Source organism: Poromitra crassiceps, assembly GCF_964638095.1.
Source record: "Poromitra crassiceps genome assembly, chromosome: 27".
Classification (NCBI taxonomy): domain Eukaryota; kingdom Metazoa; phylum Chordata; class Actinopteri; order Beryciformes; family Melamphaidae; genus Poromitra; species Poromitra crassiceps.
Window position 1 is genome coordinate 16,660,505 of NC_139650.1, and position 27,858 is coordinate 16,688,362.

General features: G+C 41.6%; 1 protein-coding gene and 1 long non-coding RNA gene across 2 annotated transcripts; one reads left to right on the forward strand and one right to left on the reverse strand.

Moving 5' to 3' along the window:
* Positions 1-1,460: 1,460 nt before the first annotated feature.
* On the reverse strand, positions 1,461-25,490 carry LOC310799072 (uncharacterized protein; the record flags this gene model as incomplete). The annotated part of the gene is made up of 8 exons (XM_083661635.1): positions 1,461-1,553; positions 1,711-1,913; positions 7,567-7,704; positions 7,739-7,769; positions 20,179-20,396; positions 24,480-24,627; positions 24,835-24,911; positions 25,413-25,490. 8 exons carry the CDS (start codon positions 25,488-25,490, stop codon positions 1,496-1,498), a joined length of 951 nt encoding a protein of 316 aa, XP_083517761.1. The 3' UTR covers positions 1,461-1,495.
* LOC310799449 lies at positions 15,597-17,140 on the forward strand. Its single transcript, XR_014553816.1, has 3 exons — positions 15,597-15,707; positions 16,117-16,213; positions 16,971-17,140. It is a non-coding gene; the product is annotated as an uncharacterized lncRNA (long non-coding RNA).
* Positions 25,491-27,858: the final 2,368 nt, after the last annotated feature.

A 27,858-nucleotide genomic window follows, 5' to 3' on the forward strand; every position in this document is an offset into this window, starting at 1 on the left:
TTGTCAGTGGGACGACAAAGACGGGAGGACGTTCACCCAAGCCTTAAGTGGGGGGTTGAGTCAGTCAGGGGGTGAGTTCCTCCATGGCTCCTCTTCGCAGGGCGCTGGACAGCCTGGAGTTGGAGGGAGGAGAGAGCCTCATGGAGACCAGGGCTCCCACCTCCTCCTGCTTCTCGTCATGCTGGAGCCTCATGGAGCAGACCAGGGCTTCCACCTCCTCCTGCTGCTCGTCGTGCTGGAGCCTCATGGAGCAGACCAGGGCACCCACCTCCTCCTGCTTCTCATCGTGCTGGAGCCTCATGGAGCAGACCAGGGCTTCCACCTCCTCCTGCTGCTCCTCGTGCTGGAGCCTCATGGAGCAGACCAGGGCTTCCACCTCCTCCTGCTTCTTGTCGTGCTGGGACAGCTGCCGGTTGAAGGCGATAGCGTGCGCAGCAAACTGGGTCAAGTCTTTGGTGCTGCTGTTCCTGTCAGGAGAGAGAAGGGAGAAGAGCATCTGTAAGATCATGGATGACTGTCTTTAACTAACTCTTCTGGTCCGAAAACGCCTACTGTCCGTTTGGAGTATGAAGACAAACAGTTTTTGGGACTCCAGAACGGGAGAACTCTCACACACACGCACGCACGCACACACCTACACACACACACACACACACACACACACACACACACACGCACGCACACACCTAAACACACCCACACACACCCCCCCCCACACACACACACACACACACGGTTGAATGCTCTCATTTAGGACACTTCATGCCCAAAAGAACATGTGGGACCAAGTAAAAGTTAGCTTTCCTGCTCAGGACTAGACAGGAAGTGGTGCGATTTTGCTGCGTCAAGTTACCTACTGTATGAGTTAACCAGGGTGAGACAGGAAGTAGAGCGATTTTGCCTTCAGAGTAAAAGCTTAGATTGTGAAACTTTTTTCAGATTTCCCCTCCATTTGTACTTGGCCAATTTCCCCCTGCTCTGCTGCCCAGGGTCACTGCTCCACCCTCTGCCAATCTGGGGAGAGCCGTAGACTAGCACCATGCTTCCTCCAAGACATGCCAGCCGCTTCAGGACACATACCCTTAATCTGGCTTCCCACCCGCAGACCCATTGCCCGACACCCAACTAAGCCGGAGGTAATCCGGGGGCGCGAACCTGCGACCCTCGTGTTGGTAGGCAGGGAATCTACCGCTACACTACCTGGACGGCCTAGATTGTGAAACTTTTGAGAAAAGTTGGAAAATAAAGCTGGGCTGTGCAGAGCAACAGAAATTGTTTGAGAGGTATAAAAGTATAATGTAATAATATAAACGCACCACACATTGTCCAGTCTTCAGAAAGTAATACAATTATTTATCTATTATGTATTAATTAATTTAATTTAATTAATTAAAATTTATTTATCAATGTCCTTTGTTGCTCTGTAAAGCACTTTGCACAAGCACTGACAATTGTTTAAAGGGCTTTAGAGATGAATTTGACATAGTTTTCAAAGCTATCTGGTTTTACCTTTGGAGAAAATGAGGAGTTGGAAGATCTCTCTCTGGAGCATTCTGGGGAAATGAAAACACCAGCATGTACACTTTAACTTTGAAATAACCACTAAATAAAGATTGTGAAATAAACTCCTAAGTGTATTACTAATAAATGCCACTGGATGAATTAGAGTACCAGTAGTCATGTGTCAATAGAAGTTTAGAAGACACCTACCCCCTGCACCCAGGGGTGCTGGAGGACCTGAGCAGCACTGAGACGCAGAGTGGGTGCTGGAGGAGCTGAGCAGCACTGAGACGCAGAGTGGCATCCCAGACCAGCAGCTTGGATATGAGGTCCTTGGCTCCCTCTGAGATGTGAGCCCAGTCCTTGTCTGGAAACTCATACTTGCCCTCCTGGATGCTCTCAAACAGGTGACTCTGAGGAGAGATAATATCACAGAAAATTAGTTAATATTGTTCATATATCACAGTTTCGTAGTGTTACAGTCATCCCCCTTTCGCATGTAGATATGATCAATATTTATGTCTTTGTTGTGGCTGTTCATCTTTTGATCTTATGGTGTCTTTTTGTCCATACGGGGCTTAAAATGGCGTCTGCCTCGGCCCTCGAGAGGTCAGTCTGGTACGCACAGCCACATCACCTGTGGACAGTTGATATTAGTGTCTGTCTCATTTTGCTTTGCTTTGTCACTTTTGTCCTGTCTCGTGTTTATGGGACCCCTTTGATCACGTGAGGACGGTCCTGGATCGCCTCACGCAGGATGCTTCTGGAGGCCACATCAGCTAAAGCCTCCAACCTATAGTAGCAGACTCCAAACTAATTCAACCCTACTCCTCCTACTACATTAAGAATTTTTTTTTTTTGATTGAGTTCTTTATTGATAATGAATACACAGTATATACAATTTACATATATACATACACAGGCCCACCATTATCAAAAGGATAAAAACGCAATAAAGCTGACAGCTTATTTCCATTGCGGTCCTCATGATGACTGTTATAAAATGTGTACTGTTGTGTGTATGTCTGGATGTGTGTAAGTGTGTGATAGTGTGAGTGCCACAAGCACTTGTCAGAGTCTGAGGGTGATGCGTGGGTGTGCCTGCCACGCAGGGGGGAGAATGATATGGGAAAGTGGGGCACAGTGAATAACCAATAAAAATAAGCATAAAATAAGATAAAAGACAATTTGTGCTATTAAAAAATAAACCCATCAAATCCTAATAAAAACATACATTAAAAAATAATCAAATAAAATAAATAAAATAAATAAAATAAAATAAGATCTCATAACATATAGGGTCGAGTGAGACACCGGCTCAGTCACTGGCTGGCCGACAACAGGTCGCCCCCCACCTCATACACCTTGGCCACCATCAAATCCATCCTACATGTACCTATACTGGACAATATCTTATAATATACTATAGCATTACATATCATTACCATACAATATTATATACTATATAATAATATAGATATAATATATAATATAATAATATAATACCACAATATAACACAACACATTAAGTCCAGGTTCTGTTTCTCCTGATCCAGTTCTTGACTTTACCTTTGAAGGAGGGATAGGGGCTCGATCAATCTATGTTAACCGATTAATCGACAATGTAGGCAAAATGTAACTTTCACTGCTCATACAGAGGAAGAAGAAAGCCAAGCTAGCAGACACAAAGTCCAGGGTGGAGCATTACACCCAAAAAGACAACAGTCATCATTGTAAACATTGTAATACAATGTTGAAATATCTCACGCCCACAATGGTCCATGGGCCAAGGCTGAAATTTTGACATATCGGTACCACCTGAGGTGACCGCACGATTTTGTTATTTTTGTCTTCCTACATGTCTCTAGTTTATATTTTGGTATGATAACCCTTCCGATTTGGTAGCTTAAGGATAGCTATCACTCTGTAAACAAACCTACCCCCAAAAAATGACAAAACCCTGATTTCATCAATCTCTGAACCACACATGATAACGCAGAAAATGTGATGTCTACCCCTATGTTTTCATGGTCAGGGATTACAATGACACTCTATACAACATCATAAACTGTTCACATGAATAGTTAATGGTGAATTCAGTGATGTTTTGGTGAATTCAGTGGTGTTTTGAGAAAGATACAATGCAATTAGTCCATGGGCCAATGGTGAAATCGGTACCACCTAAGGGGACCGCGCACTTTTTGTATTTTTGTCTTCCTACATGTCTCTAGTTTATATTTTGGTATGATAACCCTGCCAATCTGGTAGCTTATTGATAGTTATCACTCTGTAAAAAACCTTCTCCATATAAATGACAAAACCCTGATTTCTGTGTATTAGTCCAGATGATATGTGAAAATCATGTTCACTTTTTCATAAAAGCATGAAACTTGGTACGCATATAATTTGGGGCCCCGTAAATCTTCAGAAATTGAGCCATCACAAAAATGCTTCGTGGTGGCCATTTTAATTCCGCCATAAGTGAATTATGTAGTTTGCATCATATCTCCTGAATCACACATGATAACACAGAAAAGGTGATGGCTACCATATAGAACATCATAAACTGTTAAAGTAACTAATCAATGGTGAATTTAATGACGTGAGAAGGAAATCACAGTTTCTGATAACTGATGCTATAACCTCAATTCCATGACCACTCTCTGGCTAACATTTTTTGATGAGTAATTTGGGTCAGGGTTACTTCTATGGGCCTTTTGTTAAAATAGCCCCCAGGCCCCTCCCAAACATCCTGCGACTTTCTGCCAGACGGCCAAATCCAAGATGGGGTTTACCATTTTTAGAGTAAGGATGGAGATTAACAATGGTGAATTATAGCTATTTTAATTGCAAATTCATGCCTACCAAACATGGTTTAGTAATGACAATTATTGTGTTTTGAGGGTAATTTCATAATTATGTTAGTCTCGCTGGCCAGCCTCCCCTCCCTACCGGGAGAGGATAGCATCAGTTATCAGATACTGTAATTTCCTTCTCACAACGTCATCAAATTCACAATTGATTAGTCACTTTAACACTTTATGATGTTCTATGGTATCATTGTAATCCTTGACCATGAAAACGTTGGGATAGACATCTCCTTTTCAGTGTTAGCATGTGTGGTTCAGGAGATATGATGCAAACTATGCTTATGGCAGAATTAAAATGGCCGCCACAAGGCATTTTTGTGATGGCTCAATTTCTGAAACTGTACAGGGCCCCAAACTATAAGCGTACCAAGTTTCATGCTTTTACGAAAAAGGGAACATCATTTTCACATATCATCTGGACTAATACACAGAAATCAGGGTTTTGTCATTTATATGGGGGTAGGTTTGTTTACAGAGTGATAACTATCCTTAAGCTACCAAATGGGCAGGGTTATCATACCAAAATATAAACTACAGACATGTAGGAAGACAAAAATAACAAAATCGTGCGGTCACCTCAGGTGGTACCGATTTTTGCCTTGGCCCATGGACTATCTAGGACCAAATAGAAATGGAACTGTGTCACATGATCTTGCCAGGTCAGTGTTTGTTACATGTATGCTAAAGACACGTCTGCTGCAATATCCCACTGATCCCTTCCTCATGTTGGTGTTCATCACACAAGCCAAGGTCACTGTGGGTTTCCTTTCTTACACTAGCAGCTTCAAATATATCTTGGTATAAACAGTGAAGTCTAAATGTAACAGAGGTATTCGTCATTGCAAAATGGCGCCATCTACTGCATACAGTAGATCTAACACCTATTTTCAGCATCCCAATGCTGCATCTGACCGCAATTGCCACGATGCAGTGGCATGGTGGTCTGCAACAGCATTGGGGTCAATTCAATCAATCAATCAATCAATTCCAATGAAACATTGGAAGTGAATTGGAATTTCAGGAAGTTTAGTGAAATTAATATTTTTTTTCTTGCCGGATATCTGAGATTATACTGAATATCATGCAATGTTAAAACATTTATCAAGTATTTAACAAGTATCAGCTAGTCAGATACACTAACTTAATTAGGTACAGTGTTCTTGAAGCGGGGCGCAGCGTCGAACGAGATCCGGCACCCAGAGCAGCAGCATCACCAGCTTTTTCTCTCTAAGTCCTGGGGGTCAACAACTAAACAAAAAAACGTAATTTAGCCACCTAAAACAACGCCCACCTAAACAAATCGATATCCGTGTACATGCACGCTCTATTTTGACAATTTTCAGCACTTTACTTTTCCGCAAAACAGCAGTTTCATTCGGCACTGCTTTTTCTCCCAACCGTACAACTACCGTATTCCTCCGCTAAAAGCCTGCACAGAGCACAGAGCCGCGGTTTACAAAACAGGAAGGCTTAAGCCCAATTTATGCTTCGTCTGCCGACACTTTTGAAACGGTCGCCGACACAAATGAGGACTTGAGTCGACACTTTCAAGTGTCGGCGAGCAGCGTCTGCTACCTGGTGAAATGTCTAGTGTCGCTGACTATGTCATAGTATCGCGCAAGTCTGATTGGCTATATAGACGGCATGCGTTTGACTTCCTTGTTTTGGTTTTCACTCGATTGAAATGAACGTGTCTCCGCTATTTTTATCAGCCTGTCCTTGATGTATGACTTCGTGAAAATCACAAAGAACATTGTGCATTTCCCAGAGCGAGAGGAGGTGAGTTGTGTGTCGTTTATATGCGGCTGCAGCAAAGTACGTTACATCTTGCCTCCGACGTGGTTTCACTGTGCATTCCATTCCCCCTCTTTTGGCTGTCAGCATTTAATAGCGTTCGAGTGTCACGTGACGGTTGAACAGAGGCGAACGTTCACCGAAGTATAAATGCAACACCATGAGCGACACTTTCTTTTTCGTCTGCGACCATGTGCTGAGCGACACTTTCTAATAAGTATAAATTAAGCTTTAGAAGAGAGATAAAACACTGACTTACTTTAGAGACAAGTCACCTGGCCTCTCTGGTCTGGGACGTTTTCCACAATTTATCCTGGGAATGGTGAAAAAGGTCTGCAGCCAGGGCACCCAGGCATTTAGACAGGAGGCGCATCTCTCTGCCTGTTCACTTCACTCTCTGCAAAAGTTCCTCTTCTGTATTCTCTCTGGTTCATAATTGTATCCTCTTGTCACCAAGGTGAATGGCATATCATCCTCGCTATCAAAATCACTCATAAGACAAGCTAGGAAGATCATTGCTGACCCCTCTCATGTCTTGTATTCAGAATACGAACTGCTTCCATCTGGCAGGCGTTACAGAGTCCCAATCAAGAACAAAAAAAGACACCTCAACAGATACAAATACTCTTTCATCCCCATATCAGTCAGTCTCCTAAACTCAGGTCATAGGTAATGTATTGTTGATTGTACTGTAAATTATTGATGTTTGCACTTTGGTTGTGTGTTTGCACATGTCGGCACTGGTGTGCTATGCACTATTGTTTTTTGTTGTTGTTTTTGTTATGGCACTGTGTACCTATGTGGCAGCCTGTATGTCCAAGACAAATTTCCCTCGGGACAAATTAAAATAATCTTGAAATCTTGAAATAATCTTGAATCTTATTAGGCAAATCCTTTAACTAGGCAACACCACGAGACAGACTGAACAGGACTCCCTCGTATGATATGAGATGATCTTTGCGGTTGGTGTAAACTTAGAGGCCATCTGATGAAGCGCATCACCTCACACCTCCTGACAGACTGAGCTGAATCAGTTGTACACCGGGGCAGATAACCCGCAAAGAAGTTGTGTAAACGGGTGAATCATGGAAGTTGGAAACCCTCATTAGTGTTATGCTTGCCCCTGTGTTTACCCTGCCTTTTTGACACAAAATGGCCCCCGTGAAAAGGGTGTATTGGAGCCAACGAGTCAGAGAGATAACATTAGCGTCCCTTACTTAGCCTCTCAGCTGTAATAAACCTTTGCGAGTGACTGTGTATGTAGCCTGCCTGCATGTATGTGTTTACGTCACGGGTGACGGGTCGGGCTCTTATATTAACGCGGCTAACAGCTAACGGCTAACGATGTGACAACACAGTCTGTTGAGTGGGGAACAGAACAGACAAGATGGTGTCCCAGTACCTGGACAAAGACAGTGAAGAAGATGACGGTGATGATGGCGGTGAGGAACATGTCTCTCATGGGGAAATGGTCCTTGTCCAGCAGGTAGCACAGGGAGAAGGCGATGGCTCCTCGCAGGCCACCGTAGGCTATAATGAACTGGTCCTTGGTGGTCAGCTTGACAATGTGGAACTTGTTGATAACGTAGACCAGAGCAACCACACCTGGGAAGGACAATGTCATGAGAAACTGGGTTTGAGTGTGTGTGTAACAGATTTGGGTCAAATACTGTAATATTTGCTATTTTTTTTTGCCTATTTAGTTGCCAGAGTTGACCATTTAGGGCCATAGAATGGGGCTGTATCATAAAACTTACTGGCAGGTTTAGAGTAACGTTAGGGGCAGATACCGTCACGGTAGGGTGCTTCAAAATGCGAAATATTGGGAAGCGATTTGCAAATTTTGCATGACCCGTTTTCTCCATTCTTCCACCCATTTTGGTCACGGTCTATTGTAAAAATGAACGTTAACTAATGAAAATGATCATTTTGAAAAAGAGAAGATGACCATACACGTCACATAAACGTTTTAGCAGGTGCTGGAGTGTAGCAGAGATAAAGTAGCCTAAAGAGAAGGCTGCTGCCACCAATGCTCCTATATATTTATCTTACAGAGCATTGATAGGTCTTCATCAGGTGATGATCACCACTGACCAATTCATAATCTCAGTCAGTGACATCATAAACATTTGGTTTACCATGCCCAACATCATCTGCCATTCTAACATGTCTCTGCTGCCCATTGACAGATACAGACTCAGAGGCAGACTGTTGCATATGTCAAGCTTAATTAACATGTTGGTTGTGATTGGCTGTGATCACCTGTGTTGCAGCTGACTAATAACTAATGTGGATCCATCATGGTATTCACAATCATAATTCATAATTTTATGAATCGGGGTAAATTACCGTGGTGCAGATTTTGCGTGCTGCTGTTCTGTCACTGCAGAGTTTTATGAATTAGCCCTAATAAAAGTCAAATGACTTTTCTCTCTGATTGTGTGTTTTAATAAGCTACTCTATGTGAGATGGCTCCGTAGGCACTGAAGTGACCACAAACCCACTGACCGCTACAACTTAAAAATGCTTTTCCATCACAAGCTCTCCCATCACATGATGTGTGTGGCAGTATCATGTGATGAGCTCGTGACTCTTGGCAACAACCAATGAAGTCACAGACAGACAGTATATCATCAAAAAAATCACTACAAGAGTGAAGGTAGCAGCACGCCAAAAATTGAGATGCAAGACTTCAGATTTCCATTTTCTTTTTTTATTGAGGGTCAACGCGTTTCGGCATATGTGCCTTCATCAGAGCATGCTCTGCTCTGATGAAGGCACATATGCCGAAACGCGTTTAAATGCAAATTAAAACACCCTGGCCTTTTTATCTCTCTTATTCTTTTGAGCGGAGTGGAGCGGTGAGTGCGAGCGGGTGAAATCTGTATCGAGCGGGGAGCGGTCTGGAGCGGCCGTGAGCGCTGGAGCGGGTGGAAAGGACCGCTCTGGGAGCGAGGAGCGGTAATTATCACCGCTCCGCTACCCTAACCCTCTGGTGTATATATATATATATATATATATATATATATATATATATATATATATATATATGCCCTTACGAAAAAGTCACATGTAATTCACATGTGAAATCTTCCATTTCACATGTGAAAACTCACTTTCACATGTGAAACGTGCAATCTCACATGTGAAATGAAATATTCCACATGTGAAAATATAATGTGTGTCAAAGTCACATGTGAAACCTGCAATCTCACATGTGATTATGCTTTATTCACATGTGAAATAAAAACGTTCACATGTGAAAGTATAATGTGTGTCAAAGTCACATGTGAAACTTGCAATCTCACATGTGATTATGATTTATTCACATGTGAAAGACATTTTCCACATGTGATAATTTTATGTGTGTCAAAGTCACATGTGAAACGTGCAATCTCACATGTGATTATGATTTATTCACATGTGAATAACATTTTCCACATGTGAGAATTTAATGTGTGTCAAAGTCACATGTGAAACATGCAATCTCACATGTGATTATGATTTATTCACATGTGAATGACATTTTCCACATGTGAAAATGTTATGTGTGTCAATGTCACATGTGAAACTTGCAATCTCACATGTGATTATGATTTATTCACATGTGAAAGACATTTTCCACATGTGATAATTTTACGTGTGTCAAAGTCACATGTGAAACGTGCAATCTCACATGTGATTATGATTTATTCACATGTGAATAACATTTTCCACATGTGAGAATTGAATGTGTGTCAAAGTCACATGTGACACATGCAATCTCACATGTGATTATGATTTATTTACATGTGAAAGACATTTTCCACATCTGATAATTTTATGTGTGTCAAAGTCACATGTGAAACATGCAATCTCACATGTGATTATGATTTATTCACATGTGAATGACATTTTCCACGTGTGAAAATGTTATGTGTGTCAATGTCACATGTGAAACTTGCAATCTCACATGTGATTATGATTTATTCACATGTGAATAACATTTTCCACATGTGAGAATTTAATGTGTGTCAAAGTCACATGTGAAACATGCAATCTCACATGTGATTATGATTTATTCACATGTGAAAGACATTTTCCACATGTGATAATTTTATGTGTGTCAAAGTCACATGTGAAACATGCAATCTCACATGTGATTATGATTTATTCACATGTGAATGACATTTTCCACATGTGAAAATGTTATGTGTGTCAATGTCACATGTGAAACTTGCAATCTCACATGTGATTATGATTTATTCACATGTGAAAGACATTTTCCACATGTGATAATTTTACATGTGTCAAAGTCACATGTGAAACGTGCAATCGCACATGTGATTATGCTTTATTCACATGTGAATAACATTTTCCACATGTGAGAATTTAATGTGTGTCAAAGTCACATGTGAAACATGCAATCTCACATGTGATTATGATTTATTCACATGTGAAAGACATTTTCCACATGTGAAAATGTTATGTGTGTCAAAGTCACATGTGAAACATGCAATCTCACATGTGATTATGATTTATTCACATGTGAATGACATTTTCCACATGTGAAAATGTTATGTGTGTCAATGTCACATGTGAAACTTGCAATCTCACATGTGATTATGATTTATTCACATGTGAAAGACATTTTCCACATGTGATAATTTTACATGTGTCAAAGTCACATGTGAAACGTGCAATCGCACATGTGATTATGCTTTATTCACATGTGAATAACATTTTCCACATGAGAATTTAATGTGTGCACTGATAAAACAAAAGCATGCAGCTTTTCATTCAATTTTAATTGTATCCACTCCAATAGCTGAAAATTAATAATTTGATAATCTAATATAAAGTTTTTTATTCATATTTATGGTTGAACCATTTTTTATTGTCGGATACAACGTAAAGTGGCAGCGGGATATCAGTCTTTAATTTGTGGTTTTCATCAAGTCTCTAGTATTAGATCAAACATCCATGCGCATGCGCAGTGTTGACAACGGAGAATAAAAGTATCTGTTAATTTCCCTCCAATTCTTTTTAACACACTCCGCAGTTGCACCAGTCGCACGGCACTGCTGTCCCGTGCTGAGTGAAGCCATTGAGGTCTGAGGTAAGGACAAAACATTTTTACATACTGGTAACGTTTTTCTTCAAAACTGGCCGTTCATTTTAAGTTAAAACAACTCGGCCAGACAGACGACAGCTAACGTAATGGGCTCAGTCAGCTCAGAATAGACGACAGCTAACGTTAGCATCTAGCTAGCTAACGTAGCATATGTCAGGCCTATATATATTATATATATTGTCTGCATTGCGTGCCAAATGTTAAAAAACAACTGCTATGGTTTGGTTTAGGGCATCTAACGTTTACTGCATGCTAGCCCCAGCTGCACAGAATAACTTGGTTTGAAGTAGCTAGGCTATCACGTTAGCTTAACCTAGCGTTACATGGTTTGGTTGAAGGGCTTTGAAGGAAATAAGACGAGCACTCGTGGTTGAGGTCATGGTATTGTTATCACAGTTCGCTAGCGTTAGTTAGCTTAATGTTAGTTGTGTGGGAATTGCTGTTAGCTAGCTGTTAGCTAACGTAAGCTATGCAGCATGTAGTAAGCCTGCCATTCATAGATACAATGCTTTTTTCTTCCTCCGTGAGCAACAGTAGTCTATTAGTGCAACGTTAGCTAAGGTCTGCATTGCATGCTGCTAACAGTGCATTGTTTGACACAATTGTGCCATGAAAATGCCTCCAGCACACAGAAAATAAAACGTGAGCTAGCTGGCAGCTTCCCATGCTAAGGAAAATATGTGGAAACATAATCTGGCAAGTGCTGTTTGTTACTTTTATTGTTAAGGCCTGACTTTGTCAAAAGTTAGCTTGCTAAAGATTGAATTTTCCTTTTCTCTTGCAGTGCAACCTCTGGATACATTGTGGTAAGTTCTGTTAATATCATAAGGGTTGTGGTTCTAATGCAGTGTGCTGCCTATAGTGTAAGTGAATGTGTAGCTATACTTGTTTTATTCACTGTAACAGGGTTCCTTGAAGTGCTTTGATTTTGAGGGGGGGGATCAAGTACTGCACCTTGAAAATAGCCTATTTCCAAACCAAGTGCTTGAAAGAGTACTTGAAAGTCTTTAAATGTAATCTTGTAATGTGATGTCTGTATGAACCCTGCTGTAGCTAGCTTTAGCTAAATAATTAGCAGTGGTGCCCATCATATCTATCCCCCTCTGTCTCTATGTGGCCATTTACACCTGGCATTAACATGTGTTTTCTGTGATCAGATTGCAATCGGGTAGTGCTTGACCACTTGAAAGTAAGGGTGTAGGCTAAACGTCCCCAAGACAGAGTGAGGATGGATACACACAAGCATCCAGTGTCTGTTCTATCATAGACTGTGCTGTACAGCAACTTTCTTCAAAAATATCTGGATCTCTAATATTTGCCCTATAGTACTTTTGGATACGAATAAGTGTGTGTGTGTGTGTGTGTGTGTGTGTGTGTGTGTGTGTGTGTGTGTGTGTGTGTGTGTGTGTGTGTGTGCGCATTAACATTGAAACAATCATTTATGTCCAGTGTCCAATCCGATTTGACAAAAGATAAGCATGTGTGTTTTAATTTTACATGAGTTAATTAGATTAAATAAAATAAAATGCATTTGGTTCAACCGCAATTTTTTTTTATGTATGTAACCCCTGGTGGTTATATTCCCAGAATTAAAAGCAATAGAATTAAATATTTCCCCATACTCCCTGACTAAAAGCATTTGAATTAAATATAAAACTAAAAGTAAATATCCCCATTTAAAATGTGTATAGATGTACAGTGATTGTAGTATTAGGCTGTATCAAACTGTCAATTTCATTCCTGTAATCTTAACTGGTCCTGTCACTTTAAAAACAATCTGTAACCAGCATTGTTGTTCACAACGTACATGTTGTGTCAGCACATGTTGAGACAGCCTACCTTGTTTCACGTTCACCTACGTTGTATTCTGTTTCCCATTGGTCCATAAAGGGGGACATCACCTGTCTAACGTTGTGATTGGTTGTGAGTGGAGCAGGGGCGGGTTTGAGCTGGGGAAGCGGCCAGTGTGTTTTGGAACAGGCAAGCAGTCAGTCGCTGCAAGAGGAGGTTGGAGAAACCCGAATTTGATTTCTAGACGTTTACTAGTTTTAACTCGCGTTAAACTAACAGCGTGTCGGTTGCCAAGTTGTCAACCCGAGGACATTGGTAAAGAGGTGCTTTGCGAGCGCTGAAGAGGACTGGACGCTGGACAGAATCACTTGGTGGACGGCTAACGGTGATGTTCGTTAGCAGAGCTAAACAGTAACTGTGCAGAGCGTGTCATAGTTTTAGCCCACAAGTGGCTAGCGATAGCTGGTGTCTTGCCAGGCCAGTAAGACCTCGTGAAGCTAAGGCTAAGTATCCACCGGCGATCTCTACTGTTTCGGACGGGAGACAACAGAGGAAAATCTCCGCCTGGGCTTGGAGCTGCTAGCCCCGGCCATTCCGTTTCTCCTTCCCGTGGATCACAACTGCTGTTGCTGCGCTGCCTGTCCAGACATGCATCCGTGCTGATGATGACAGTACGATAAACGCGTTCATCTTGCTTGCTAAAGAGGTACCTCACACTTGATTTTAAAGCTCCCCTTGGAGTGAAGGGGCCATTTGGTTTGAGGCCACACCGATCCCAAGCTTCGAAACAGGCCTGCAACTGGGGTTAGTTAGGTGTGCCGGCTTAGCTAGAGGTATTGGCATTTAAAGGTGGGCCCACAATTTATATTATATAATACCAGAGGTAAAGCAAAGGGGTTTACATTTCATGTGCATTGTATAAAAATAAGGTTATTGACTGGGATATTATTTTGATATTTGAATTGCTGATTTCAGAGTTTGATAACATTCATTAGTGAAATGATGTTTGTCTGGTTGGTATAGCTGTTTGGTTATTTAATAATACTTACCTGGCTTGTGTCACAAACAAAAAGGTATATTTTCCTGTAAAAGAAAACGCATACTTGAAGGAAAAGTGAATTTATGTTAACTGTGATAATTGTTTTATTTGTTTTATAACTAAATCCCATTCTATTTTCATACTTACCTGAGTTGTGTGGATTTATGATTACTGTCTTGATATTCTAAGTGTTTGCCTTACCTGAGGGAATCCAGTACCTGGGAAACAAAACGGATAAAGTAATATTAGGCCATTGTGAGTTTAAAGGGTAATACACCAATTTTCAAAGTAAATAAGGGATTATAAGTAATTGCTGCTCTAGGTTTGGGTGCAATAAATAAATACATATAACGGTTTAAAATCACAGTTACACTCTCATACCCTACATTAAGAGTTATTTCATATAAATTAACATGGTATAGCATACAAATAGGACTATTTAAAGTTAAAAGGATCTGGAGCGCTGTATCTCAGGCTAGTGGATACGACGAAAGCGCTACATGTAGGCTATTTTTTTGTTGCCAGATTTCACAATAACACATAAAGGTCCGCAATACCGTGAAACCGTGGTATTTTTGTCCAAGGTTATCATACCAATATCAAAAACTCATACCGTTGCATCTCTAATTGTGACCACATTGAACACAAGTGTACATGCAATGCATCCTCTCAATCCACATACAACAACAGTCACTGCAGTTTTTCTACTGCTCTATGCTATGGAGCTTACCTGATTTCAATGTGAACACTGGAGATACATTATTACCAGGTGTAAATTAAATCAGGTTAATGTGGTCAAGCACTATCCGATTGCAATCTGATCACAGAAAATACGCCAGGCGTCAATGGCCTCTATCCCTGTCTCTGCCTCTCTCTCTCCTCTGTGTCTCTCTTTCCTCTCTCTCTCTCTGCCTGTGTCTCCCGTCGTCTCCTGAAGCCACTGCCGTCTCCACCACCACCACCCCACCCACACACGAAGTGCCGGAGCGGACTGGGACCCTGTCCCCTCTCCCAACAACGGTAGGGTCCTTATTTAGTCCTTACAAAATCAGCACATGGTTCTCATTACATTATTTTGAAAGTTCTGCCCGGCCCTCAAATTTAAGAGAATTGGGTCTGGAAATTCCTTGCAAAGTCTTTGAATTTGATTTTTAGGAGGTATGAGAACCCTGCAAATGTGACTAAAAAACAACAACATTCAAATAGGCTCTGCAAATATAGTGCAGATGTTCTCAGCATAGTGGTATACAAAGAAGCAAGGATATTAATTTAAATACACAAATACTATATAATATTATTTAGTCAAAAAAATAGATTTGGAATAAATACATTTATCTATTTATTTTTTATATTTTTTTATATTTATTTTTTGCTACTTTGACTCTGATGCGCTGCAGTCTGATCTCAGAAAAAAATGCATGTTAGTGTCAGGTGATAATGACCTCTATCCCTGTCTCCTTCTCTGCCTCTCTACTGTCTTTCCCTCTGCCTCTGTCTCTCCTGTCGTCTCCTGAAGCCACTGCTGCCTCCACCAGCACCACCCCACCCCTTCCCCATGAAACGGCGGAGCAGCCTGGGACCCGTGATCTCTGCAACAACGGTATGCTAATGTTTTCAAGCACACTATCGGATTGCAATCTGATCACAGACAATGCATGTTAGTACCATCATTTGATGATATAAGTTGAAAAACTTAAATGGATAGGCCACTTTTTGGGGAGTTTAGCGAATTTTCCATATCGCCCCCAATAAACATCGATATACACGTCTTCACAGCAACTGTCCGTGCAGTTTGGAGGGTCAGGGTGTGCAGTAGTTAAATGGACAGCACTAAAACAGGACCAAGCGGATCGCGGCTCAAAGTCAACAAAACACAGTGCCTAAAATATAGTGTAAAATAAATATTCTGGTCAAGAGGTCTGTCTTTTTGTTTTGTTTTGTTTGTTAACTTAAGTTATTTAATTTAATTTACCTTGAAGTAAATTTGTATTTTGTTGTTGTTCCAACAGACCAAGTGCAAGCTGTGTTCCCAAACACCAGTGAGGTTCTAATCAGACAGTGCATGGCCCAGAAGTTGAAGGATGTGAGGCAGTGCGACAAAGAACAGTAAGTTTCTCTAGTTTTCTCTATCACTGAAAGTGGGTGTAAAACGTATAGAATGTAACCTGACCTTAATTCATGCTTATATTATATTGATATATCTTAATTAAAATTGGCGGTGTCTGTCACGATTGTGATGTCATCAGTGATGTGATAAACATTTTCCTGCCTGAGGCTAAACTCGTGGGCGTTCTGAGCATGAAGGGGTGGAGGGGATGTGCCACAAGGCATCATCCTCTCTGCCGAAAAGCCATTAGAAGAAGGCTAACCTTGCATCTCCAGGCTCTCTCTGAAAGGAGAAGAGCCGATCTGTGCTCAATTAGTGTTCTGGTCTGATATCTGGTGTATCTCTCTGCCTGTATCGCTCTTTTTTCCCCTGCAGTGTTAGGGTTGTATTCGTTTCATAATAGAGCTGTAATTGTAGTCGGGGCGTAGGGGCACAGATTCTGTTGTAGCATTTTCTGTTGGATTTATTGCATCTCCATCCATTATCCATGGCACATTTTACAGCATCTGTTTTAGGGCATAGGGTGTTGCCCAAAATTCTGAGAATGTTGCTCTATGCATCATAGATTTTGTGTAAGTTATGGGACCATTTGTGAATATAAAGTCCTGAATCAAATGTTTCAGTTCACAGCCGGACTACACTAGGTTTGCCTAGTTTTGGTTGTAATACCCCAGTATGTTTGTGAAATTGCCTTGATTATTCTAATGATATTAAAATTTTCACGGGGCTATTCTAATGATATTTAAATTTTCACAGGGGAACCAACAAGATCAGAAGACTTGTCAGCGGCAGAGAAGGTGTTCCTGAAAGGGACATGACACCCCCAAGTTCTGAAGTCTCACAGGAAGCTGTCCCTGAAAGGGACATGACAGCCCCAAGTTCTGAAGGCTCACAAGAAGCTCACATGACACCCTAGCATAGTTATTACAAAGGGATAGGCCACTATTTGGGGAGTTTAGCTCGATTGCCATATCCCCCCAATATACACTGTCTTTACAGTCACTCTCGATGCAGTATGGAGAGAGGGGTCATATTTAGCGATAGAACGGTACTGCCGTTCAAAGGCAACAAAACAAAGTGCCAAAAAGCTCTATGTACATCTTGTGACTCGGGTACTAATCCAAAATGCAGAAAAACAATTTTTTGAGGTAAATAAATATTTAGTAAACATCGCTGCCGGGTGTACAGCGCATGTGCAAATAACGCATGCGTGGAAGCGCTGTCCACAGACAAACAAGTAAGTGACCCGGTATGGATTTACTATGGAAATAATGTTTCATGCAACTATGGATTCTTATTTCATAGCATGGTGAATAAACTAGTCACAACATGTACACATGTGCATAGAGCTTTAGGCGCTGTGTTTTGTTGCCTTTGAACGGTAGTGCCGCCTCCACTGTTGTATCGCCAAATATGACCCCTCTCTCCATACTGCATCGAGAGTGACCGTAAAGACAGTGTATATTTAGGGTAAGTGGGGACAAAATGGCAATCGAGCTAAACTCCCCAAAAAGTGGCTGTTGCCATCTTTATTTTTCATCCATCAGAGCTGCAGCTTCACCTGCAATTGTTCCATGATCACTGTACATGTACATGCAATCTGTCAATCACTCCCTTTGATTTTGGTCTCCCGTTTGGAGTTGAAGTGGTGGCTGTTGCCATCTTTATTTTTCATCCTTGGGGGGTTTCCCAAAGCTGCAGCTCCGCCTGCTATTGTTCATGATCACTGTACATGCGATCTGTCAAGTCACTCCCTTTGATTTTGGTCTCCCGTTTGGAGTTGAAGTGGTGGCTGTTGCCATCTTTATTTTTCATCCATCAGAGCTGCAGCTTCACCTGCAATTGTTCCATGATCACTGTACATGTACATGCAATCTGTCAATCACTCCCTTTGATTTTGGTCTCCCGTTTGGAGTTGAAGTGGTGGCTGTTGCCATCTTTATTTTTCATCCATCAGAGCTGCAGCTTCACCTGCAATTGTTCCGTGATCACTGTACATGCGATCTGTCAATCACTCCCTTTTCTAGAGATGTATGATAAATGCAGTTATGAAAAGGTGAAGTTTTGTTAATAAATAAGATAATTTTATTCTTGTACATGTGTTGTGTGTTGCAAATAACCTACTGGTATGTGTCAAATTGTATGTAATCTGAAATTATGTGGAAAATGTGTCAAAGAAGGGATCATTCACATGTGGTTGTCTACTAATACATGTGAATGTTCCCACATGTGATCTTAGGACATGTGAATTTGTTGTTCATGTTATTCCATCCACATGGGAATATTCCCACATGTAATGTTGAAACCATGTGTGATTCTATGTTTTCCACATGTGGTTTTGGAGAAATGTGTTTTGGTTTTTCACATGTTATTCCAATTGGCATGTAACACATGTCCCAACAATCACATGTGGTTCAAGATCATGTTGGAAGGTTCATGTGTTTCAACCACATGTGAATATTCCCACATGTGATCTTGAACCACATGTGGTTGTTGGACATGGAAATTACACATTTCAACCACATGTTGAATCACATGTGAAAAACCAAAACGTGTGCCAAAACCACATGTGGTCCACAACATATTGAATCACATTTGGTTTTAATATCATGTGGGAATATTCACATGTGGAGGGAATAACAAAACCACGTGTCCTAAAACCACATGTGGTTCAAGGTCACATGTGGATATCCACATGTGAATATTCCCACATGTGATATTAAAACCACATGTCGATCACATGTGGTCTTAATCACACGAAACATGTGTCCAAAAACCACATATATTCCAGAATCACATGTGATTTCCCACATGTGAATATCCACATGTGATATTAAAACCACATGTCAATCACATGTGGTCTGAATCACACAAAACATGTGTCCAAAAACCACATATATTCCAAAATCACATGTGATTTTCCACATGTGAGTATCCACATGTGAATATTCCCACATGTGATATTAAAACCACATGTCAATCACATGTGGTCTGAATCACACGAAACATGTGTCCAAAAACCACATATATTCCATAATCACATGTGATTTTCCACACAATTCCACACAATTAAAACCACATGTCAATCACATGTGGCATTTCAAAATCACATGTGACTTCCACATGTGGCTTGACATGTGAACATCCACATGTGATATTAAAACATGTGGTTGAGTCACACGACCACATGTTAAACCACATGTCGATCACATGTGGTCTTAATCACACGAAACATGTGTCCAAAAACCACATATATTCCAGAATCACATGTGATTTCCCACATGTGAATATCCACATGTGATATTAAAACCACATGTCAATCACATGTGGTCTGAATCACACAAAACATGTGTCCAAAAACCACATATATTCCAAAATCACATGTGATTTTCCACATGTGAGTATCCACATGTGAATATTCCCACATGTGATATTAAAACCACATGTCAATCACATGTGGTCTGAATCACACGAAACATGTGTCCAAAAACCACATATATTCCATAATCACATGTGATTTTCCACACAATTCCACACAATTAAAACCACATGTCAATCACATGTGGCATTTCAAAATCACATGTGACTTCCACATGTGGCTTGACATGTGAACATCCACATGTGATATTAAAACATGTGGTTGAGTCACACGAAACGTGTGTCCAAAAACCACATATTTCAAAATCACATGTGATTTCCACATGTGACTTTTTCGTAAGGGTGCATATATATATATGCTCTGCTCATTGCTTAACATATTATGTACAGTACTTGCTCTATAGTGAACTTTGTGACAAACGTGTTTCATAAGAAGCTATTCACTTGACTTGTGCATAGATTATCAACGGCAGTCCACCATGACATCATGCATAGTTGTTTCCGTTTGAATGTATATCTTAACACACCCCCGTCTGCCATCACATATACGTTCAGAACGTTTGGAAACCACTACAGTAGAGCTGACCTATGACCCGTGCCACCAGACACAGGATGACAGTGACCGTGACGAAGGTCCAGTTCCAGGAGTGCTGTCCGTCCACCGTGGCCACGCCCAGGAAGATGAAGATGAGCGTCTCGCTGACGCTGCTCCACATCTTCAGGAAGTACTTGATGGTGGTGTGGGACTTGTGGGATATGTTGGCCTCCACGTAGGGTCGCATCACTGCCCCGCATGCTATCAACCTGTAAGGACAAGGGACAAGATGCAAATGCCTTTTGCATCAGTTGAATGGATAATAAAGTGAGTGAACATTTGATTGTTTTATGAGATTTGAATAGTTTCCTAACTCCTCAGAAAATGTTCGCTCTTCTTTCTGAATCTAGCTTTGATGGTCTTAGTATAAAAGCAAACATTATCAAATCACTGATTATTGCTTCTGAGAATAATATGGGAACAGCAGTGTTTCCCCTAGAAAAATTTCAGGCCTGGAGGGATTTCGAAATGTACCCCGACCGCAACGATGGGGGCCCTCACTGGCGACACTAAACTTTTAGCTAACCTGTTCGCATCCATGTACGCAATGGCATCCCAAGTATCATCATACTATTATGGGATGCGATGCGATCAGTTGTATTATGGGATGTGCGTTTCCCAGGCAACGACACACGTTGACACGTTTTGGAACAGCGCTGCACGCTGGCACAATGCTCCTAAAAGCAAAATGCTTATTGTTTTTAATGATTTGGCATCTTCTATTACTGTCAACACTGTCAACACCAGCATTGTTGTATTGTAATTCAAGATTCAAGATTTTTTTATTGTCACTCCATGGTACAAGTACCACGTGTGAAATTCTTGTGCAGTGGACTCCGTTTACGACATAGTACAAATAGGCAACAGCAATAAGTAATAGGCAATAAGAAATAGGCATCAATAAGCAATAAGACAGCAATAAGGCAATAAGAAATAGGCATCTTATAAGCAATAAGACAAGTCGGTGGCTTATACGACAGTGGCATATTCATTGCACATAGGTGCACATGTCATGTGCATACGTTAGACGTGTTCAGACATTCCAAATTCGACGTTTTATACATACATGTGCAAATAGCATGTACCTTATTAAACATACACTTAAATTTACAATTAAACGTTAGGCACCTTATTAAACATACACTTAAATTTACAATTAAACGTTAGGCATCCGTAATAGTAGCAGCTGCAGTACGGTACTGCGGTACGACTACTGCACTATTTGTGCATATTTAGGAGTCTCGTGGCCTGCGGGAAGAAACTGTTCCTCAAGCGATTTGTGCGTGTTTTTGGAACCCTGTATCTCCTCCCTGAGGGTAGCCGGGAGAACAGGCTGTTGTGGGGATGGTTTGTGTCTTTGATGATCTTCAGGGACCTCCTGAGGCACCGCTGGTTATACAGTTCGTGCAGTTCTGGCAACTCGTCTCCTGTTACGTGCTGGGCCGCGCGCCTCACCCTCCGTAGCGCCCTGCGGTCCATGGTGGTACAGTTCCCGTACCAGGCGGTGAAGCAGCCAGTCAGCAGGCTTTCAATGGTGCCTCTGTAGAAGTCCCTACAGAGTAGGGCATAATAATGGCATAATAATATGCCATAAAGGTTTATTGAAATTTTGGGGAAAGCAGGAAAAAAAAATCTATCTTTTTTCTGGCCTGGCGGGGGCGCCGTTGGCCTGGAACACACTGGAACAGGCAATCTGAACAAAATAGCATTTTCAACTCTTCTCCAGCAACAAAGGGGAACAGTGATGTCAGAGGTTACTGCATAACAAATTGCTCCAATTTCCAGCCTAAGTTCCATTCTGATCAGAAAACACACACGACAGCCAGAGAGAGACGTCCCCATCCCAGTCTGGTAACCACTTCTACTATCATGTCAAAGATGCATTCTGATCAGGAAAACACACACGACAGCCAGAGAGAGATGTCCCCATCCCAGTCTGGTAACCACTTCTCCATCATGTCAAAGATGCATTCTGATCAGAAAACACACACGACAGCCAGAGAGAGATGTCCCCACCCCAGTCTGGTAACCACTTCTACTATCATGTCAAAGATACATTCTGATCAGGAAAACACACACGACAGCCAGAGAGAGATGTCCCCATCCCAGTCTGGTAACCACTTCTACTATCATGTCAAAGATGCAGAGGCCAAAAAACTAATGTCATCCAAGTTGCATAAGGCACTACAGCTGCTCATCATTCCACCTCTACAGCAATATTGGATTGCCTCAGGAGGTCCCTGAAGACCATCAAGGACACAAACCACCCCCACATGTGAACCACATGTTCTCCCTGTTACCCTCAGGGAGGAGATACACTGTCCCAAAAGCACGCACAAATCGCTTGAGGGACAGTTTCTTCCCGCAGGCCACGAGACTCCTTAACATACACAAATAAACTCCCAACAATCATGTAGTAGCTGTACTGCAGCTGCTACCATTACGTATGTTTAATTCTAATTAGGTCTATGCTATTTGCACCTGTGCAAACAGAATGGCACAATGCTCCTAAAAGCAAAATGCTTATTGTTTTTAATGATTTGGCATCTTCTATTACTGTCAACACTGTCAACACCAGCATTGTTGTATTGTAATAATATGCCATAAAGGTTTATTGAAATTTTGGGGAAAGCAGGAAAAAAAAATCTATCTTTTTTCTGGCCTGGCGGGGGCGCCGTTGGCCTGGAACACACTGGAACAGGCAATCTGAACAAAATAGCATTTTCAACTCTTCTCCAGCAACAAAGGGGAACAGTGATGTCAGAGGTTACTGCATAACAAATTGCTCCAATTTCCAGCCTAAGTTCCATTCTGATCAGAAAACACACACGACAGCCAGAGAGAGACGTCCCCATCCCAGTCTGGTAACCACTTCTACTATCATGTCAAAGATGCATTCTGATCAGGAAAACACACACGACAGCCAGAGAGAGATGTCCCCATCCCAGTCTGGTAACCACTTCTCCATCATGTCAAAGATGCATTCTGATCAGAAAACACACACGACAGCCAGAGAGAGACGTCCCCATCCCAGTCTGGTAACCACTTCTCCATCATGTCAAAGATGCATTCTGATCAGAAAACACACACGACAGCCAGAGAGAGATGTCCCCACCCCAGTCTGGTAACCACTTCTACTATCATGTCAAAGATACATTCTGATCAGGAAAACACACACGACAGCCAGAGAGAGATGTCCCCATCCCAGTCTGGTAACCACTTCTACTATCATGTCAAAGATGCAGAGGCCAAAAAACTAATGTCATCCAAGTTGCATAAGGCACTACAGCTGCTCATCATTCCACCTCTACAGCAATATTGGATTGCCTCAGGAGGTCCCTGAAGACCATCAAGGACACAAACCACCCCCACATGTGAACCACATGTTCTCCCTGTTACCCTCAGGGAGGAGATACACTGTCCCAAAAGCACGCACAAATCGCTTGAGGGACAGTTTCTTCCCGCAGGCCACGAGACTCCTTAACATACACAAATAAACTCCCAACAATCATGTAGTAGCTGTACTGCAGCTGCTACCATTACGTATGTTTAATTCTAATTAGGTCTATGCTATTTGCACCTGTGCAAACAGAATGTTTAATTATTAAACATTATTATAATTATGTTTAAATTATATCTATACTATTTGCACCTATGTGCAGTGAATATGTCACTGTTTTTTGGCTTGTTTTATTGCTTGTTGTGTCTCTTGTTGTTTTTGCACTCATATGCCCTGCTATTTTGCACTATGTTGTAACGGAGTCTACAGCACAAGAATTTCACACGTGATACTTGTACTACGGAGTGACAATACAAATCTTGAATCTTGAATCTTGGATTGGCTATAAGGGCATGAGGGAGGGGTGAGAAAAGGAATTGACACTGGGAAGCTGTTTCATGACTCTTATATCAGGGGCTGAGGGGCTCCTGGCCTTTCAACAGACTGTCCTTGACTGAGCGTCTCCGAGGTGCTCTTTTAAGAGAGGCATTAAATAGACCAATGGCCACAGGCAGGAATGATTTCCTGTGCCTCTCCGTATTGCATCTAGGTGGAATCAGTCTCTCACTGAACATACTCCTGTGTTTGACTAGCACGCCGTGGAGTGGGTGAGAGTCGTTGCTCATGATGGAGCATAGCCTGGACAACGTTCTCTTCTCTGACACCGCAGTCAGAGAGCCCAGATCCAGCCCCACAATGTCCCTGGCCTTACGGATCAGTTTGTTGAGTCTGTTGGCGTCCGCTGCCTTCAGCCTGCTGCCCCAGCACACAATAGCATACAGTGCTTCCCCACCTGGTTCTTCAAGTCCTGGATCTCCCGCTGATGTTTCTCATCCTTGATTTTGGAGATGAGCTCTTGGGTCAGCATCCACTCCTTCGCCCCCTGCTCACTGCAGAGGTCAAAGTAGTGGATTCTCTCCTCCTTCAGGAGTGTTGTCAACCTAAAAGAGACAGGCGAGCAGTGAAACTGTGGGTCAGGCAATTTATACATGAATGAATAAAAACAGCTTCATCAGAAGTCCTGTCGTTTTTTCTGAGTCACAAATGAGAAATGGTCTCTTGTCGTACAACCAGCACTCATGAAAAGAAATGAAAAAAGAAGAGAGACTCACATTCCCTTGAAGTGTTTTGAGTCCTTAGGTGCTTACCTGTTGATCTCTAGCTCCTGTTCCTCACGCTGTCCTTTCAGCTTCTCCAGACTGCGTTTCAACTGGATGTTCTCAGTCTGTATAGATAGATGGTTACAGAGTGAGATGAGAAACAGTAAATGTACAGTATGAAATAGGCCACGCCCATCACGGGGGAAAAGCACCGTTCATTTCCACACACCAGTGTCATTTTCCTTGAATTAAACATAGCTAAAAGCTGTTGTGTGGTGGGCTGCGCAGACAACAAATGTAAAAAAAAATCGCCAGTTAACATTTTTTTGTACTCCCAAGGAAAACAAGGAAGCCATTGAGAATTGGCAAGAAGAAAAATGTGGATGTTGCTGTCAATGAAGTAAGTTGGAGTGTTCATCTTCCGCATATACGATATTTTTGTGCAACACCCGACCATGCACGCGACATAGGAGGAACGCCAGGATTGGAGGGGAGATTGTGTTTTCCCCCGTTTTGGGCGTGGTTTCTGAATGATGGCACGCTCCGCAGTGTCTCTATGGGGGGGAGGTAGGTGGAGTTTAACAGTTTATGAAAACTCATTCAAATTCATGTGTGCTTCTTCATGCTCTACCTTGCTGTTCCAACTGCTTGGTCAGCACGGCCACATCCTGCTCCATCCGCCAGTTGCTGCAGGCATCGGTCATGAGCAGAAGGTCATGGAGAGGAGACCAGCTGCCACTGGAATGAAGGCAAATTAAAGTATTACATTTTAATGCCAAATATTGTTCCAACTGTAGGGCTGTCCCAAATACTAATTTACCTCTGGATTCAAATGCTAGCCCTACATTATGCCCTTTGAAGACATTTGATAAATCACACAAGCTTTCAGATCAAGTCCAGAATTATACCTGGTTGAAGGAGAAGGCACTGTTTCACAGAACCATGTTGCTGGGCGGTGGGCTGGGAGCTCTGGCTTGTTTGTTAACTGTAAAAAGATTGAAACAAAGTCATGACATTTAGTCTAAAGACAGGTAGGTAATTTTTTATTTATTTATTTATTTATTTCAGGGACAGTGCAACATTAATGAACATTTGCATGTAAATGTGCCGGATTATAGCCTTAGCTAATTTCGAACCGTAGTCCCTCGACAGGTGAGGTACAAAAAAGTTTAAAAAGAAGAAATAGAAAAATTAGTGCATACATAGGGAAACTGACAGGGGTGCAATGTAGGTGACACATACATACACATAGGGTAAAAAGGAGAGGAGACATACATATACATGAAGGAGGCATTTAACTTTGCAATTCAAGTGGGCACATACAGACCTTCAATTCCGGTATGTAATACAAATAAAACAAAAACAGGAAACATTAGGGACATTGACCAAGGTAGACATAGGACTTACAAGGATATATATATACAAAAACAACACATGAAACAAAAGGGTTTAGATATGGTCGCAGTTTTGATTTGATCTGAGCCATGACTTTAACAGCCCCTTAAAGGTGTGAAAACTGCTACTCTCTCTGACTGACATTGGTAGGCTATTCCACAGTTTGCTACCCCTGTAGGACAAAACATTTTGTCCGACAGAGGACCGTCTCAGAGGTAGTTCACAGTCACCTCTCGACGAGCTTCGCGTGGTGTTCTGGGTAGCTCTCCGTTTGATAAAGCATTCTAAAGGAGGTGGTGCTAGCCCATGAAGGATTTTATAAATCATACAGGCAATTTTTATTTTTTTATAATTGTCAAAGCTGAGGAGCTTGTACTTTAGAAGTATATTGCAATGATGGTAAGATATAGGTTTCTTATCTAAAATTTTCAGGGCCTTTTTATATAGAGACTCGATGGGCTTCAAGGTGGTTACTCCAGGACCAGTGAGGCAGTAGTCTATATGTGCAAAAATCATTGAATGGAGAAAGGTTAGAGCCGCACTGTCAGTCAGAGATGCTCTAATCTGCCTAAAATCGCAGAGATTGAATTTTAGAGTGTTCGATACCTTTTTTATATGACTCTTGAAAGAGAGTCATATAATAACAGCTCGTAAAATAACAGGTTAGTGATGTGAGTGACCCACTTACCCAGCTGTGAAGTGACTTCAGGCCCATGGCCACGTTAATTAGCATGGCTGCCATTTTCCAGTTGAACTGATGAGTTGTAGGAGTTCACTTGTTGGTTTGCAACCTGGCAATGTAAAAAAATATTTAATTATAATTAATGTGAAAATCAACTTTTCTCAATCAGATATAGATCAACACATAAGCACAGTGAAACTATAAAAGGCACTTATAGGAACATGTCCACATATATGTGAGTCACAGCACTAAAACCAGGGTTAGTCAGCAGCATGATAATCGCATTCTGAGAAACATTCAGTCAACAAATGAACTACGGTAACTACATCAGATTTCTCAAGACAGCCTGACACGCCCACACAGTCCGCGGGAGAAAACACACTCTAAAAACTAATTGATTCTCATGACTTTTGCCATGACTGTCAAACCTAAATTTATATACTTTGCGACGTTCATCATCGTTCAAATTTGGCTGGTGGCTTATTAACATAGGGTCCTGTGATGTGATGAACTCAAAATGCTAAATAATAAAGAAATATTTCTGGTTTCCAGGGACTTTAAATATCAACAACTAGCCAACAGATATTATTAAAGCTGGTGGGCTTCATGGAAAGAGTGTGACTCGGTTGACCGTTATATCAAACTGGTAATTCAGTGTCGTTTTATTGCCACACAACTAACGTTATTAGCTCACAACTAACAACTATGTTCCAGGTCATCTCAAAAACAATGCAACGGACACAGCGTAGCGTTACATTAGGCCTTGGCCACACTGATCCGTGGTGTCTGTCCGTGTGCGTTCATTTCTCTGTTCACTTCCATTCATTTTCAATGACAGCTGTCCGACTGTCCGTGGAGTACTCAGAAGCGTACGTATCCAGAAGATTTGCATACGTTTTGATGGACAGAAAGTTGAAGAGGGATGAACTTTTTCTGGATAGACGTATCGGATGGTCGGATGGTCGGATAGTCACTGTCCGTTTAGCCAATCAGAG